At 30.7% G+C, this 18,349-nt stretch overlaps 1 protein-coding gene across 2 annotated transcripts; it reads left to right on the plus strand.

Annotated features, from left to right (window-relative positions):
• Positions 1-1,222: 1,222 nt before the first annotated feature.
• On the plus strand, positions 1,223-18,297 carry LOC111698808 (innexin inx2). 2 transcript variants are annotated; one of them, XM_023469253.1, is made up of 17 exons: positions 1,223-1,310; positions 1,363-1,410; positions 2,327-2,407; positions 4,240-4,320; positions 4,890-4,973; positions 5,180-5,259; positions 6,155-6,212; positions 7,015-7,068; positions 9,287-9,378; positions 9,927-10,019; positions 10,611-10,683; positions 11,988-12,085; positions 13,750-13,836; positions 14,314-14,361; positions 15,357-15,462; positions 15,870-15,956; positions 16,287-18,297. In XM_023469253.1, the coding sequence occupies exons 1-17, from the start codon at positions 1,260-1,262 to the stop codon at positions 16,332-16,334; spliced, it is 1,269 nt and encodes a 422-aa protein (XP_023325021.1). In that variant the 5' UTR covers positions 1,223-1,259; the 3' UTR covers positions 16,335-18,297. The 2 variants fall into 2 exon arrangements, with proteins under 2 accessions (XP_023325021.1, XP_023325020.1); XM_023469252.1 differs by having other exon boundaries at positions 1,224-1,310; positions 15,867-15,956; positions 16,287-18,296.
• The last annotated feature ends 52 nt before the right edge of the window (positions 18,298-18,349 follow it).

Raw genomic sequence — 18,349 nt, forward strand, 5'->3', positions numbered from 1 at the left:
TGAGTCTTTGCCACCAACTAAAAATTGTAATCCCCATATCTTTAGAATGTATTGTAGTAGACCTTTGATTTTTCAAACTTGGATTATTTAATCTAATATAATTCATAGTTTGAAATATCTAAGGTGTTCTACATTGGGTTACAAAGATATTGTGATTTGAAAATTAGTGTTTGTGGCAAAGACTCAATTCCTTTGTTATCAAATAAACTTTTTGTTCATTGATAACTTCTATGGCAGTTAATTGTATATTAGAAGAGAATCTTCTAAAAATATGATTTCTAACTCTGCAAGTATTAATGTTTAATGTAAAAAATATAACAATAAACTTCTGTAGTTTTTTCAGTAAATATTATTTTTATTTACTTTTTAAGATGAAAGATTCTTGTTTTGTTTACTCGGTCTAGTTACATGTAGTTAATTGTATTTTTGAAGGGGTGTATTCTCAAGATAAGATGACGGGAAGATAGCACTTAGGTTCTCTACATCTTGTTAGCTGAAAGTATTAAATTTCAAGACCTTAAAGCACTGTTTACATTGTATGTAGTATTCAAAGATTTTCTCTGTTTAGACTATTATACAAATCGGTAATTTCCTAGAGAACGATTTTGAGACCCCCCGCCCCCCCCCGCTCCTATCAATTTTGTACATGGATCTTAAATGTAAGAGGATCTTAAATGCAAGACATGTGGCCGCAGCGCTCGGCCCCCTAGCCTGTCCTAGCCGCAGTGCTCGGCCCAGAAATTGTCTTAACCTAACCTAACCCTAAATAAATAATAATAAATTTGCTGAAAAATAAGTGGTCATGTACAAAATTGATAGGAGGGGGGGGGGGCGGGGGGGGGGGTCAAAAAATCGTACTCTATGACGGACCCTGCAAATCAAAGGAACCAAAGAACTAATCCTTATATTTTGCAACGGTTTAAAAAGGGACTGCAGATGTAATTTTAAGTCTCTATTCAAAAAAAGAGTGGCATACTCGATTCACAACTTTACCCTTAAAACCTCAATCTGATCATTAATATGGAAGATAGATTGTTCTTCTTGATTGGAAAGTGTTTAATTTTGATAATTTCTTTTTGTTTCTGAAGAAAGATATGTGCAAGTCGCTTCGGTTTAGAAACCACGAATGAAAATAAACAGATTTTCAAAATAAAAACATAAATTTCGATAGACAAAGAGCTATTTAAGCAGTATAAGCAAGGTTACATAGAAACTACCTAGTACCTTATAAATTACCTGAATTTGCTAGATTACCAAAAATGGCGGAAATATTGGGTGCTGCAACCACTGCGACAAAATTATTTTTAGAGGTAAATAAATGTGACTTAAACAAAGATAAATATGATCTTCTATTTTATCTAGGTAAATCAAGTAAGTATAGACAACTGGACGTTTAAACTATTCTACAAGGAAACATACTTTATTTTATAAAAAATTTAGAATTTTATTTTCGTTAATAACTGTATTTCCTAGTAAGATATGTCCACAAAGGAAATGAGTTTTTGCCACAAACTCAAATGTGTAATCCCTATATATTTGCAGGCAGATGGTGTAACTCTTTGATATTTCAAACTTAGATTATTTCATCTAACAGAATTCATAGTTTGAAATGTTAAAGGTCTACAACATTGGGTTGCTCAGATATAGGGAATAGAAAATCTTTTTGGTAATAACTCAATTCCTTTGAGATAGTTAAAAAATTAAAAAGACGTTGGCAAGTTCAAGGGGCAGCAAAATCAAATAACGCAATTATTTGTAACAAATAGGAAAAAGTTGAAGATGCTAAATAAATTGAATATGATAAATAAATTGAATATGATTAATAAATTGAATATGCTAAATAAATTAAATATCATAAATAAATTGAATATGATAAATAAATTGAATATGTTAAATAAATTGAATATGATAAAAAAATTGAATATGATAAATAAATTGAATATGATAAATAAATTGAATATGATAAATAAATTGAATATGATAAATAAATTGAATATGATAAATAAATTGAATATGCTAAATAAATTGAATATGATAAATAAATAAACTTTTGATTGAGAAGCCAAACAATGCATCTCTTAATTGCATAAAAAAAGATTATTTTTGAAAGAAAATTAGCATGCATTGCTTATATTTAAACTTTTTCTATAGAAAGAGGTGAGGAGAGGGGGGGGGGCCGAAAATATACTTCTCTTATCCCACCCCGTCCTCCAAATACTTTTATGATTAAAATATGCATTCTACAATTCAAGGTTTTTGTAAATAAAGATAAAACCATAAACAAAACCTGACTCTTAACTATAAATAAAATAAAGTATTACAAAAGGCAACTACTACTCTACTACTTGCTCTCTCAGTAGTTTCAACATCAAAACAGTTCTTTGGAGATCCTATATCATGTGATGTGGTGAGCTATTCGATAATTACATGGTTACCCGCAGAGGATGAGACTGAAAAATCAACGTTATGAAATTTACTCAGTTGTCCCTGCAACCGTTAAAGGGACTGTACGTGTAAAGTGACTCCATGCAAAGATCTCAATGCCCGATTCATAACGGTACCTTTGAAACCAAGTGCTTAATCATAAAAAGCTCAATATGTTTTCCTGCAGTAGAAATTAGCAAATAACTTTTTTAAATAAATCAAACTTGAATATAATCAGTATTCATGCTGGACCAAACAAGGCTGTTAATGGCAACGTATCGAGTATTACTATTGCAATCTTTGAAAGCAAAATCCCTTCCATTAAGCTTACAGTCCCTTTAACTTAAGACAAAGTTCAGATTTCAGGTTTTTATATTTTTTAAGTTATTAAAATCCCATTCTGTGTGGATAATCCTGTACATAAAAAATACAGGGGTTTTTCCAAAACAATTAATACGACATCTTTTATTTAATGCAATAACTGAACTATATAGTATATTTGAATATATTATTGTTAATAGATAACATTTCTACTGATACACATACTGCAAACAATACGTAACTGTTGCAGTCTTAATTTTCTCCAAATAATGTATTGAAAAAGAAAATGTCTCCTCTGGGAGTATTACATCCTCGTTAACCAGAGCTGGGAACTTAACATAGAGTCTTGAGAGCGAAACCAAGTTTATGTATTTGTTTGGGGTAAAAATTAATCAGTCACTTAACGAATAGACATTGTACAATTAGTATCTACAAGTTTTTCTGACCCTGGCTCTGAACTGCCTTTTTAAACCAGGGTTTCAAAATATTCCCTCCCTTCTTTTACAGGATGTAACAAACAAACAAGTCAAGAAATAGATATATTGTAAACCTATATATATAAAAACAAATAAAAGATATGTAATAGTGGGGTGAATCTGAACATATTTGTATAGCGTAGTGGTGGAGTAAATCTGAACATATTTGTATAGCGTAGTGGTGGGGTGTATCTAAACATATTTGTATAGTGTAGTGGTGGGGTAAATCTGAACATATTTGTTTAGCGCAGTGGTGTGGTGAATCTGAACATATTTGTTTAGCGCAGTGGTGGGGTGAATCTGAACCTATTTGTTTAGCGCAGTGGTGGGGTGATTCTCAATATATTTGTTTAGTGTAGTGGTGTGGTAAATCTGAACATATTTGTTTAGCGCAGTGGTGTGGTAAAGCAGTGGTGTGGTGAATCTGAACATATTTGTATAGCGCAGTGGTGTGGTAAATCTGAACCTATTTGTTTAGCGCAGTGGTGTGGTGAATCTGAACATATTTGTTTAGCGCAGTGGTGAGGTGAATCTGAACATATTTGTTTAGCGCAAGGGTGGGGTGAATCTGAACATATTTGTTTGGCGCAGTGGTGGGGTGATTCTCAACATATTTGTTTAGCGCAAATGTGGGGTGAATCTGAACATATTTGTTTAGCGCAGTGGTGTGGTAAATCTGAACATATTTGTTTAGCGCAAGGGTGGGGTGAATCTAAATATATTTGTTTAGCGCAGTGGTGAGGTGAATCTGAACAGATTTGTTTGGCGCAGTGGTGGGGTGATTCTCAACATATTTGTTTAGCGCAAATGTGGGGTGAATCTGAACATATTTGTTTAGCGCAGTGGTGGGGTAAATAAGAACATATTTGTTTAGTGTAGTGGTGAGGTGAATCTGAACATATTTGTTTAACTCAAAGGTGGGGTGAATCTGAACATATTCGTTTAGTGTAGTGGTGCGGTGAATCTAAACATATTTGTTTAGCGCAAAGGCGGGGTGAATCTAAACATATTTGTTTAGCGCAAAGGTGGGGTGAATCAGGATGTTTTGAACAGTTATTGTTGGATGTATTCTAACTTCAATATTCCACCAGATTTTAAGGTAAAGGAACTTTTTAACAGATTTTCTGTAAATTTTAAGAGCATGTCGGCGTAATTTCAAGTGACGTTTGATTAAAAGAAATGCATAACTGTTACATGGTGCCGTTTAAATCTTTTCTGTTTCCGAATTTATTGAATTTAAGCCGTGTTTTAAATCAGCCAAAAACCGGTTTTAATTGAGCGCCAGTTTCAAACTTGAAACATTGAATACGATTTAAATGGAACCAACCATATTTTAGTCACGGCTTAAATTCTTTAAATTCGGCCTCAGAACAATTTAATGTCAAAGACAACACCGATATACTAAACCTTACTTTATTCTTAAAATTTCCTCCGTCACTTTGATACTTCTGTTAACAGTACACTCGTCGTCGTCGTAACTTTTAAAGAGAACCCTAATTGAAAATAGACAATTCTCAAAAAGAAAACATAGATAAGCGTTTACGGAATCAGAGAGTCACTTTAAATTACGCCTCATTTTCCTTTAATTCTTGTTAAAAAGTAAGTATAAGTGGAATACTTTAATTCACATAATATGTACAATGTAAATACATGTCCATTGATGTACAGGGTTCGTGTGCTAAACGAGAATATGACGGTGCTACATTGTACAACACCTACTATCAGTGGGTCTCTCTGTATCTCGTATTTGAGGTGAAAAAATGGAAAAGTTAGATAAAACATTGGTTTGAAAACTGATAAATTATTTTTACAATATCAAAACGTGGATGGATTGGGGCAAGAGAAAGACGGACAATCATTCAAAAAACCTTTGGATTACAATGCCTCTAAAAATCTTTTCATACTAAAACTTTTTAACGAGACACCCTGTATTTTTATTCATTTGTAAATAATTACAGGCAATTCTGTTTTATCTTCCTCGTTCTATCTGGTTGATGTTAGAGGGAGGTCTCATGAAGTTTCTCGCTAAAGGAGCCAGGAAGGGTTTAGAGAGAAGAGAAAGTATACATTGAATAATAAAAAAATCAAGAACGATCACGGTTTCTTATACAATTTGGTTTTATTCAATTTAAGAAAAGGAAATTTGTATCGGAAAGATGCATAAAATATGCTAATTTAATATTTGCACACCTCTCTTTTCAAAATACGATACATGTTTATATATTCATTATTCATGTTTGATTTCTGCTGCATTTTTTCACCTCAGCTCAACCAAACAACGGATTGATATATTTCATTACATTGTTTATACCTAGTCTCAATTCGATCTTATTCATTAAAAACTGAGTTTTTTTTTCATAAAATCATATTAAATTATTTTAGACATAAATAAACTGAGAACCTTATAGTTTGCTTCAAATACTTAAAAAAATTAATGCCATTTTTTCAAATGCCAGCAATAGTTTGAGGCGAGAAAATATGATTTTTGCTTCTCACGTTTCAGTACACATGTCAGAACTTTCTCGATAAAAAGAATATTTGTCTGCTTAAAGAAACTGTAGATGTAATTTAAAGTTACTCCATTTTTGAAGTGGCAGATCCGATTCTCAAGAGTACCTTTTAAACCATAATGTGTAGACTATAGAGCTACACAAAGGACCGCCGTTTTTTCATTTCTAGCGTTTGTTACATTTATACAGAACCTTAATTCAAAATTATTAATTTTGAGACAAAACATAAAGTTTCCATTATTTTATATCCCTTTAAAGGGTACCATTAATGTGAAGGTAACTTGTAATTGCGTCTGCAGTTTCTTTAAAGGGGTAGCAAAGCACACGGAAGCCACCTAAACAATAATGATTCATAAATCAATAGAATCAGAAGCAAAGAGTAACTTGAAATTATGTCTATCTTCTAATATAAACCAACAATAGAGGAAAGATAATAGAAGATGCGTGTGAAAAAAGAGAAAACCTTCTGAGAACTTTCCAGGTAATTCTTATTAAACTATGCTTACAATTGGAACATTTCCTCTTTATAAACATTGTGAAACAAAAACAAACAAAATAAGTTTGTGGATTTTATGATAAAATTTATGATAAAATTTAGGGGTGTCAGCAATGATTTTTTTTGCATAGTTTTAAAAACTTCTATAAAACTTTTTAAGTTTAATTTTTGAAAAAACTTTTTGTTCTGGATGATTGCAAATATATATCTAAAACTTTCTTAAATTCAATTATCATACAGGGAAATTTTCATCTTTCTAAACATCCCAACGAATGATTTGACAGGTTCTTTAAGGAAAAATTTATTTTAAAATTTGGATCATTCATAAACCTTCCCTGGGGTCATGTGAGGTCCCACACAAAAGGATTTGAGTCTTTGCTACACACTCGTATTTTCAAATCTTTGCAACCTGATCATGTAAACCTTTGCTATTTCAAACTTAGATTATTTGGTCTAACGGAATGCTTAGTTTGAAATATCTAAGATATATTATTACATTAAGAAAATCAGAGCTTGTGGCAAAGACTCAGTGCCTTTGGGCCGTTTTGACGTTTTAAGAACTGATTACTTGCCACAAATTTTTATCCTTCGATAAATATTGTTTTTTCAATTGATGGTGAAAACTCATGTTATCTCAAGCGCTAAAAATTTTTTTTGGCAGAATTCATAGCTAGAATTTTGAAGTCTTCGACGTCAGACTACAGCGATATATAGATTTGAAAGTTAGAAATTGTGGCAAGTTCAAGTTCCTTCATCAGACAAATATATTTGGATTTGGTATTTTCAGGAACATTTGCACAATAAGTATAATTCATACGCTGCTGGCTTTATTTGTTGCGAGGTAAACTTTATCATTATATTTGTTGCGAGGTAAACTTTATCATTATATTTGCTGCGAGGTAAACTTTATCATTATATTTGTTGCGAGGTAAACTTTATCATTATATTTGTTGCGAGGTAAACTTTATCATTATATTTGTTGCGAGGTAAACTTTATCATTATATTTGTTGCGAGGTAAACTGTATCATTATATTTGTTGCGAGGTAAGCTTTATCATTATATTTGTTGCGAGGTAAACTTTATCATTATATTTGTTGCGAGGTAAACTTTATCATTGTATTTGTTGCGAGGTAAAATTTATCATTATATTTGTTGCGAGGTAAACTTTATCATTATATTTGTTGCGAGGTAAACTTTATCATTATATTTGTTGTTAAAGGGAGTGACCGGCAATGTCTGGCGGTTGAACTGAATGTAGTATTGTGTAGTAGTCAACGAGGTTATAGTGTATATATTGATGATGTACGCTAATCCTTCACTAATTGTATAGGACATAAACTATACTGAGAGCGTACTGCATATTTGTGTATTATTGGTTGATTCTGGCCTAACCTATAGTATATCAATATTAGTAAACAGTAGTACGTCTACAGTACAGCTAATTGAGCACACAGGTAGAGAACTATCATCCCCCTGGTAGTAGTAAAACTTGTCTACATATATTTATTGAGTTTGATCGCAAAGTCAACTTTCAACATCATCTTTTTGGGTGGATACATTTTGAGAATCGTTTTTTTCTAATTATTAAATTACGAGTGGCTTGCGCGTACTTGAAAATAATGCCACACAACATTCAACTTTTTCAAAAACCCGCGAAAAATACACGGAGAAATTTTAAAAACTCTAAATGACCAAAATAAATTTAAAATCAATATATTTATTTTGATGATAAGAGCTGATTTTGTTTTTCTCAACTTGTTCCTAAATTTTTTAATTAACCCTATTTAAAAAATGTCATGCCCGATTAACAACAGTGTCCTTTAAACCTTTATCTGATAAATCGTGAGGAAGATATCTTCGTTTTTCTGATTTCTGTAAATTTCAATCATTTTCTATGAAGCGTAATTTTGTACTTTACAGTTGTGAATCGAACATATCACTCTGTAAATTACGTCTACAGTTCCTCAAAGTATAATCATATTGTTTGTTAGAAACAGGGAAAACTTGTCCTTTATGTATAACTAGCTGAAGTACCCGGCGTGCGGCATTACCCGTCAACGTTGAAGAAAAAAATTTGATTTAAAAAAAATTTGCCTATTTCACTACTAGGGTACCCTTGGGTCTCTTAAAAAAATTCAGCCAATTTGGTCCAGGCGTTTGGCCAGCTATAACAAATATTTATATATGAGCGAATTATAATTTTATAGATGAATTGATCATATATAATGTAATGTATTTAACAGTTTAACCCAGAACTTTGGAAATATCAAAAGAATTTGTAAAAGGTCGTCTTCTAAACCTGCTAATGGAATGCTGCAGATATTTAGTTCTTAATTAAATAATTATATGAAGCTTTTCAAAACAGTTTCTGCATATTTCAGAGCTATTTATTTATTTTTATTATTACTGAGATTTAATACAGTAAAACCCTTAATAACGAATACATCGGAAGAATTTATCAAATGTCGTCTTGACAATTTGACAATTTTTTAATGAGTTTTATACTATATTACGTAAATTTTAGTATTTGCGAAAAGAAATAAATAGATATGAATATGCAGGAACAGTTTTAAAGAGTTCCATATAATCATTTAATTAAAAAACTAAATATCGGCAACATTCCATTATCAAAAAGTGAAGAATACGACATTTGATGAATTCTTTCGATGTATTCGTTATTAAGGGTTTCACTGTATATAATAGTAAACAATCAAAACGACATTTTATAAGATCTTTCGATGAACCCAAAGTGTTGGGGTTGACTGTACTATATAATTCTTATATTGGATTAAAGCAAAAAGCAGTGAAAGGTATAATTTACAGACTTGAGTAAATTGAAAATTAATTCAGTAGCAAACAATTTATAAAAGGGTAACCTCACCTCACGGTCCCCCGAGGGAAGAAAGCCAACCACATAATTTCTGCATCCGAACCCCATTATCCTCATTCATGATTATTTTAGTGTATATGGTAAAATCTTGAAAATTGTGGCGGGGGCGATAGTATCCAAATAGAATTTTCATTTATTGTCCAAATATAACATTTTTTTGTTGTTCAGGTGTTCAATGTTGTGATAGTTTTGTCGCAGATTTTTGTCACAAACAGATTTCTAAATCATAAGTTTCTAGACTATGGACCCCAGGTTTACAGGTAGGTTTACTATAGTTATTATGATTGATCTAAGACATTTGTTTCAAGGAATATTGTGCATATTTAAGGAAATTTTATGCACCAGCCTAACATTTTTTAAAGACTCAAACCAAAATTTATATTAAAAAAACCTCAAATTTTTCTCCCAATTCTGAGCTAGTAAATCATATGTAAAAGTAATAAGTAGTTGTTAACAAATTTCCAAACAAATATGTAAGTAAAAAAAAACTCGTGAAACAAATTTAAATGTTGCAAAGTTAGTAAAATTTGAGTCTCAGGTCACAAAAGAAACATTTGTTAGGCCCTTTATAACTCTTCTAAAGGATAGATGAAATTTATTAGGAGATATGGGAAACATATTCATACATTTTTTATGTAAAATAAACAGAAACCTTGAAAAAAACATCCTTTTGGTAAAAATCCCCCAAAGTGATAAAGTAAAAATGAAAAGCTACATTTGTGCCAAATAATCAAACCTTTACTTTTTTATATATAATTTCAACCAGAAATCGTTTCAAGGAGCAGTAATACAGTTTATATATATTTAGTTATTATTCTGTCCCACCAGAAGAACGGCTGATCCGGAAGATGAATCCAATGTGTGAAACTTTCCCAAGAATTGCTGCTTGTGATTATATTCGGTAAGGCTATCTGCACTGTAAATGTAAAATTTATTTAGCATTATTGTAAAAACTGTGATCTTGCTAGGCTGCATAAAACTTGACACTGGGTAGTTCACACTGGACAGTACGACATAATGTATATACAGTACATGAAGTACCGGTATGCAATTGAAGCATTGTGTACAACTTATTAAAATTAAAAAATTTTCTTCTTTTCAATTTCTTTTCAAAGAAGGGGAGATTAAAAACATTTAAATTTTAATCTTACGTTCTTGACGTGAATCCTTCTTTTCAGAAAACTTATGTTTATGTCATTTTGTCGGTTTAAACATTGATCTTTGTCTTTTTTTATCAATTTTAAAGTTTAAAAACAGAGTTTTGTATAAATTCAATCTTTCTTCGTTTAACTTTTAATTACGGTTCATAAGTTAAATATATGTAAATATGTTCTTTTTTAAAAAAGTGAGTACTCGAATTTTATATCCATGTGGTTATGTTGTAAGTGAATCATATCTTTACTAATAAAAGTTTGAAAGTGAATAATTAAGAAACTAAATGTAATAAGTTCAAATGAATGTTTTTTGTTGTTGAAAAAGTAAAATGTATAAGGTTTGGTTCTGGAGGGGGACAAGAGAATATAAATGCAATCTGTATTCTTGGTTTAAACATGATAAATGACAAGGTAATATCTATTTATTTTTATCATGCCCTTTAATCGAGGATTTTTTAAATTTTTGTTATTCATATTTTTTTTTCATTTGAAGGGACTGTAAATATATTCTAAAGTGACACAACCCCTTACCCAGTTAAAGAGTCTGATTTACAACGGAACCCTTTAAACCTTTATCTGTAATAATAAGTAAGGGTGAAACTTTTTCACCAAAAATGTATAATCCTTTTGGCAACAGCCAACAGCAACAAATTATACAGTAGCAAAGAAATTGAGTTTTCACCACAAACTTAAATTTTCTAATTCCTATATCTTTGCAACCTGATAGCGTATAACTTTGATATTTCAAACTTAGATAATTTGATCTAACAGAATTCATAGTCTAAAATATATAAAGGTCTGCGATATTGGATTTAAAAGATATAGGAATTAGAAAATCAGCGTTTTTGGCAAAGACTCAATTCCTTAGAAGCAACATTTATAAAAAAAAACATTGAAAAAATCCAAATTCAATTAGTTATTAACGATTTAAAAAACAGAGATCATAGGGTAAGGTTTATTTTAAATTTTTTTCAAAACATTTTTATATACGTATTAAAAGATGAGTCTTGAATCGTTATTTTTTCTGTTTTTGAAAATTTCAAAAATTGTATCATTTAAATCTAAAAAGCTTGTTTTTTGATACTTTGTTACAAGACGAATATTTTAATACTCATCTTTATTTATTTTGACGACTTTTTTTCTGGCTTGCAGCAGTGATTTGATATAGAAAAGCAAAAATCTGGTTGAATGTGAAAAATATAAAAATAAATTGTGAAATCTTTGTTAAAATGTATCAAATCTTTAAAAGTTGTGCTAGTTGAATTTGAGAATTTTCATCAATAATTGGCTAATTATATAATAAGAAATAAATTAAGATTTTCTATCTTTAAACAGGCGGAATTTTGTCAATTTAGTAATTATTTTTTCTGAAAAATCTTCAAGTCAGTTGAACAGAGAAACCATCATTGAACTTTTTCGGGAGAAAGACATGAATTTCTTTCTCATTTTTGCTCAGACGAAGGTTTAAAAGTTTCTGTTGTGAATCTGACATAAACATTTGTAATAAGAGGGTTACTTGAACTTACATCAACAAGAGAAAGATGTAAAATCTTTTTGTACATAATGTTTTTAAACTAAGTTTATAATCTTAACCAAAATCCGTTCCAAAAATCTCTAAACTCGGGGCAAAGTTTAAGGTTTTGGACTCCGAAATTGTTTTAATATTATTTATTGTTTTTTAGAATCATTAATAATCTTTATAAAATGTATTTTAGATATTCCTTGTTCTTTGGTACTGGTACTTTTTCCTTCTATTTCTTGGATCAACAAGAATAGTATACAGGGTGGTGCAACTTTTATCTTCAAGAATTAGGTAAGAATATTATACAGGGTGGTGCAACTATTATCTTCAAGAATTAGGTAATAATAGTATACAGGGTGGTGCAACTTTTATCTTCAAGAATTAGGTAAGAATAGTATACAGGGTGGTGCAACTTTTATCTTCAAGGATTAGGTAATAATAGTATACAGGGTGGTGCAACTTTTATCTTCAAAAATTAGCTAAGAATACTGTACAGGGTGGTTCAACTTTTATCTTCAAGAATTAGGTGATAATAGTATACAGGGTGGTGCAAATTTTATCTTCAAGAATCAGGTAATAATAGTGTACAGGGTGGTGCAACTTTTATCTTCAAGAATTAGTTAATAATAGTATACAGGGTGGTGCAACTTTTATCTTCAAAATTAGCTAAGAATAGTGTTCAGGGTGGTGCAACTTTTATCTTCAAGAATTTGGTAATTATAGTGTACAGGGTGGTGCAACTTTTATCTTCAAGGATCAGGTAATAATAGTGTACAGAGTGGTGCAAATTTTATCTTCAAGAATTAGGTAATGATAGTGTACAGGGTGGTGCAACTTATATCTTCAAGAATTAGGTAATGATAGTGTACAGGGTGGTGAAACTTTTATCTTCAAGAATTAGGTAATAATAGTGTACAGGGTGGTGCAACTTTTATCTTCAAGAATTAGGTAATAATAGTGTACAGGGTGGTGCAACTTTTATCTTCAAGAATTAGGTAATGATAGTGTACAGGGTGGTGCAACTTTTATCTTCAAGAATTAGGTAATAATAGTGTACAGGGTGGTGCAACTTTTATCTTCAAGAATAAGGTAATAGTAGTGTCCAGGGGCAAGATGATGCAACTTTTAATATTTAGAATTAGATAATTATTAGTGTCTAGAATGGAGAAACTATTATTTTAATTAATCATTGATTAGCCTACTGAGAACCAGACAACTGTGGAATAGGAAGACAACATTTGACAACATTTAAGTGAAATTGATGTTGTTTAAAAGCAAATAGAATATTGTTTATAAAGTTATGGTCTCAGCAGACAACACTTTTGTCTTGGACTATTTGAAATCATAACGTGAGTCTAAAAGTCGTCTTCCTGATTCACAATGTTTTGTGAATCTCACTGCTGGAATTTTACTTATTATTATTCACCAAAATCTGTTTGAAGTCTGATGAATAATTCATAAAGTGCTAACTGAAGGATGAAATCATGTTTTGTCTCCATTTTTTCAATCCTTTGATGTGATCAGAGGCCTGTTGAAATTTTAGTCTGCTCTGTTTATTTAGCGGCGGTTTCTCTTAGAATTTTACTAGAAACAATATTTTTCTTGTTACAGATTTTTTACAAATATATACACGTACGTAGGTGTAATTGTTAATTGATAACATACTATCAACTAAGAACGTCACAATTGTTTTTTTTTCGCCAAAGTTTTTTTTTTAACGCAGGCAAGCAACGTCATTTCAAGTAACAACCCCATTAAAAGAGTGGTTTCCAATGTTAACAACAAAAATTGATAGTTAATCCTCTATAAAAGTTACCTACGGTTATAAGTTACAGAAGAAAAAAAATCTGCCCGAATTTTCAGGCTTTTAACTAATTATCAAATAATTCTAAACAGTTTATTTTGACTGTAATAAGTGTGTGTTTATCTATGTATAAAATATTATATATATCCAGGTACCAAATGATGAAGATGAAGATGCACAGATATTTTAAAAACAATGAAAATATTCAACATATCAAGCACTATGTATATCATTGCAGGTAGAAAAAAAATAATCAAATCTTTCTCCTGTACAAAAATATTTAATTCTTAATCTTCAATTTTTTCTATTCAACTTTATTGTTTTCTTTCTTCAATTATGTTTTAAAACTTAACTTTTGATAAATTTTCAGCAGTTTTATGAGAATTGATATTTTTTCTATTTATTTCTTTATGAAACTACATGCTCAAACTTTTTGAACCTTCGATATTTCAAACCTTGAAGTCTGTGGGATCAAAAATTTAAGTTTGACCCATCATCATATTCATAAGCTTCAAAAGATATAATGATAACATCTTAAATGAACAAAAATTTATTAATCTCTTAATCTCTTTTATTCTTCAGAAACTTTTGTTTTATCGATTCTAACCTCTGTTTAACTATTAACTATTATTAGCGAAACGATAAATGACTGAGGTTTTTAGTTTTATTTTCTTATTTTATAAATGTAATGGATTTTCAAATTTTATTCTTTTAGTATTGGAGATTGGTTTGTGTTGTATCAGATGTCCAGAAATATGAACAGGTAAACGTTTGCGTTAAAAGGCTGGTGGTTAGCAGAAAAGTATAGACTTGGAGCTCTGGACCGTGATCACTGCACCCCTAGAAAAAGCCTTGCAGTTGCAGTAAATGTAGGTTCAAATGTTATGAACCAATTTGTCCCGAGACCAAATTTAATAAATACGTCGCTGAACTACATACCACCGGTTTAAATTTGAAAAACCGATTCGAAATGAAAGATTCAGGAAGGATTTAAATCGGTGATTCAAATTTGAATCAGCGGTAGGCAGTTCAACGACCCTTCTAATTTATCGGTTTTTATTAGTCTCTTCTGAGCCGGGAGGTTTCAAATAAATTCCATAAAGTAAAGTGTAAAAAATGTCAGTTTTGACAAATGTTACTACAATGTGGCATAAAGATGTTTTTATGTCTATTTTTTAAGAGCTTTAAATTACTATATTTTCTGCAAGATCATGTGGTCAAGTATAAATATTATGATTAAAGATCAAGGGATTAGAAAATTAGAATTTCAGGCGAGCAATCATATCCCTAGCAATTATTTGGAAGTTTTATATGTTCCTAATTGTAGCTTTTTATTCATTAAAGTTATTTTTCATCATTTTTCTCATTCTGGATAATTCTGGATAGTGTTTATAGTGCTGGATATATTGGATAAACGTCAAGTTTGAGCTGAAGAGGGATATATATATATATATATATATATAGTGGCAGAATAAATATGGAAACATAATACATTGATAAATACTCTGGGATTATACAGCCATCACAGATCATTTAGAAAAAATAAAACATAAAGAAAAAATATAAAAATGTGTAATTCTATATTTACATGGAACAACCGTTGTTTCTAAAAGAAATATTTGTTTTTCTTGTTTCAGTTGATTTCAATTTTTTATAAATCATAGATTGATTGAAGACCATTTTAACCATTTTAACTTCTTTTACAAATTTAACTAAAACAATTATTCTTTGTTAAAAACTTATTTTTTTTGTGTGCAGGCGATTTTTCGCCGACTTTCTGGTTGTGCTGAGTAAGCGGGTCAATCCTCATCCTAACGCGCATTGTGACGAGCACCCTTTCTTTACAGAAACCGAAATTAATCAGGTAGACATGGAGAAATTGGGAAACTCGGCATAACCACTCTGAGCTTGATTTAGAAATGTTGAGTTGAGATGGTTGACTTTTATAGAGTTAGTTTAGGTTCCAGACAAAGCTGGGTTTGCCAGCTTATTAGTTAATAAATGTATTAATAGAAAAGATAATTATAATAATATTAATACTAATTATGAAATAATTAAAATACTCAAAGTAACAATAATGATAATAATAATGAATGATAATGATGATAACAATAATAACAAAAATTGCATTAATAATAAAAGTTATTATGATAACAATATTAATCATTATAATCATCATATCATCATTAACAAAGCTTAAAAATTCAAAATCAAAAGTAGTTTTTAAATAAATATTTAAATATATTTTCTAAAAATATTCTTGGACAGAAGACGACGGATGTTGGGGAGACATGTGATAACTCTGTGCACGCTCATCTGGACATCACGTATATGGGAGAAGAGGACAAGGAGGACAAGGTTAGAAAAAACTTAAAGGGACTGTTTACGTAATTTCAACATTTTTAAAAGTTTATTTCTCAGCAGTTCCCTTTAAACCTTTCTCAAAGCAGCAATAAGGAAGATATCTTTGCTTTTCTAACTGTAAACTTTATTTCTATGTTTCGTTTGCATTCAGAAATCCACAAGACGGGTTTATTAGGAAATTACAATTATGAATATTATCAATTGATCAGAAGAACAAGGATATCTTTCATAGTTTTAGTTCAGACTAAGGGTTATATGGCTTCCGTTGAAAATCGAACGTACATTGTATATGACACAACCAATGCTTAAAATGTTATAATTCAGGAAAGTGAGAAGACAAATCCTGGACCCAAGGATGTTTTGGGATTTTGAACATCCCTATAGCAAAAACTTAGAGTCTCGAGATTTAGATAGTAAAGAGGACCTGGAGATTCTTGAAGTTTGGATAAATAAGAGAACCTGGAGATTCTTAAAGTTTGGATATTTAAGAAAACCTGTAGATTCTTAAAGTTTTGATATTCAAGAGAACCTGGAGTTATTTCAGGTTTGAATATTCAAGAGAACCTGGAGATATTTGAGGTTTGGATATTCAAGAGAACAGGGAGATTCTTGAGGTTTGGATATTATAGTGAACCTTGAGATATTTGTGGTTTTTATATTTAAGCAAACCTGGAGATTCTTAAAGTTTGGATATTTAAGAAAACCTGGAGATTCTTGAAGTTTGGATATTTAAGAGAACCTGGAGATTCTTAAAGTTTGGATATTTAAGAAAACCTGGAGATTTTTAAAGTTTTGATATTCAAGAGAACCTGGAGTTATTTCAGGTTTGAATATTCAAGAGAACCTGGAGATATTTAAAGTCTGGAAATTAAAAAGAACAGGAAGATTCTTGAGGTTTGGATATTACAGAGAACCTGGAGATATTTTAAGTTTTTTTATTTATGCGAACCTGGAGATTCTTGAGGTCTGAATATTCAAGAGAACCTAGAGATTCTTGAGGTTTGGATATTCAAGAGAACCTGGAGATATTTTAGGTTTGAATATTACAGATAACCTGGAGATCCTTGAGGTTTGGCTATTCAAGAGAACCTGGAGGTATTTGAGGTTTGGATATTAAAGAGAACCCGGAGATTCTCGAAGTTTTGATTGTCAAGAGAACCTGGATATATTTGAGGTTTGGATATTAAAGAGAACCTTGAAGTTTGAATAATCAAGAGAACCTGGAGATTATTGAAGTTTGGATATTCAAGAGAACCTGGAAATTTTTGAAGTTTTGATATTCAAGAGAACCTGGAGATTCTTGTAGTTTGGATATTCAAGAGAAACTGGAGATTCTTGAAGTTTGGATATTCAAGAAAACCTGGACATATTTGAGGTTTGGAGATTCAAGAGAACCAGGAGATTCTTGAAGTTTTGATATTCAAGAGAACCAGGAGAGTCTTGAAGTTTGGTTATTTAAGAGAACCTGGAGATCCTTGAAGTTTGGATGTTCAAGATAACCTGGAGATTCTTGAAGTTTAGATATTCAAAAGAACCTGGAGATTCTTGAAATTTGAATATTCAAGAGAACCTAGAGATTCTTGAAGTTTGGATATTCAAGAGAACCAGGAGATTCTTGAAGTGTGGATATTCAAGAGAACCTGGAGATCCTTGAAGTTTGGACATTCCAAAGTACCTGGAGATTCTTGAAGTTTGGATATTTAAGAGAACCTGGAGATTCTTGAAGTTTGGAAATTCAAGAGAACCAGGAAATTCATGAAATTTGGATATTGAAGAGAACTTGGAGACTTTTGAAGTGTGGATATTCAAGAGAACCTGGAGATCCTTGACGTTTGGATATTTAAGAGAATCTGGAGATTCTTAAGGTTTGGAAATTCAAGAGAACCAGGAGATTCTTGAAGTTTGGATATTCAAGAGAACCTGGAGATTCTTGAAATTTGAATAATCAAGAGAACCTAGAGATTCTTGAAGTTTGGATATTCAAGAAAAACTGGAGATTCTTGAAATGGGGATATTAAAGAGAACCTGGAGATTCTTGAAGAAAAAATTGTCAGGTTTTTCAGACAACATTTTTTTCTTTAGGATTTTAAATTGGTGATTTAGTGAGTTTTTTGGTGAGTTAGAAATAACAAAGGTTTTTACCATCAGGTTGCGAAAGTTTAAAGATTAGAAATTTACAGTTTGTATGCAAATTCAGTTTAGTTATTTTAGGTGTTAATTCCTGATTACTATCTATGTACTAGTTTTTATTACTCTCACAATATTATTTGGTTCTAAAATAAATGATGTTGTTTTCCTAGGATGTTATGAATAGATCATGTCTTTTGTGTTTTTTGTTAATCCTATTTTTCTGGAAATAAATGTTTTTAAATTAATAATTTATAAAT

The sequence above is a fragment of the Eurytemora carolleeae genome, unplaced genomic scaffold (assembly GCF_000591075.1).
Source record: "Eurytemora carolleeae unplaced genomic scaffold, Eaff_2.0 scaffold341, whole genome shotgun sequence".
NCBI lineage: Eukaryota > Metazoa > Arthropoda > Copepoda > Calanoida > Temoridae > Eurytemora > Eurytemora carolleeae.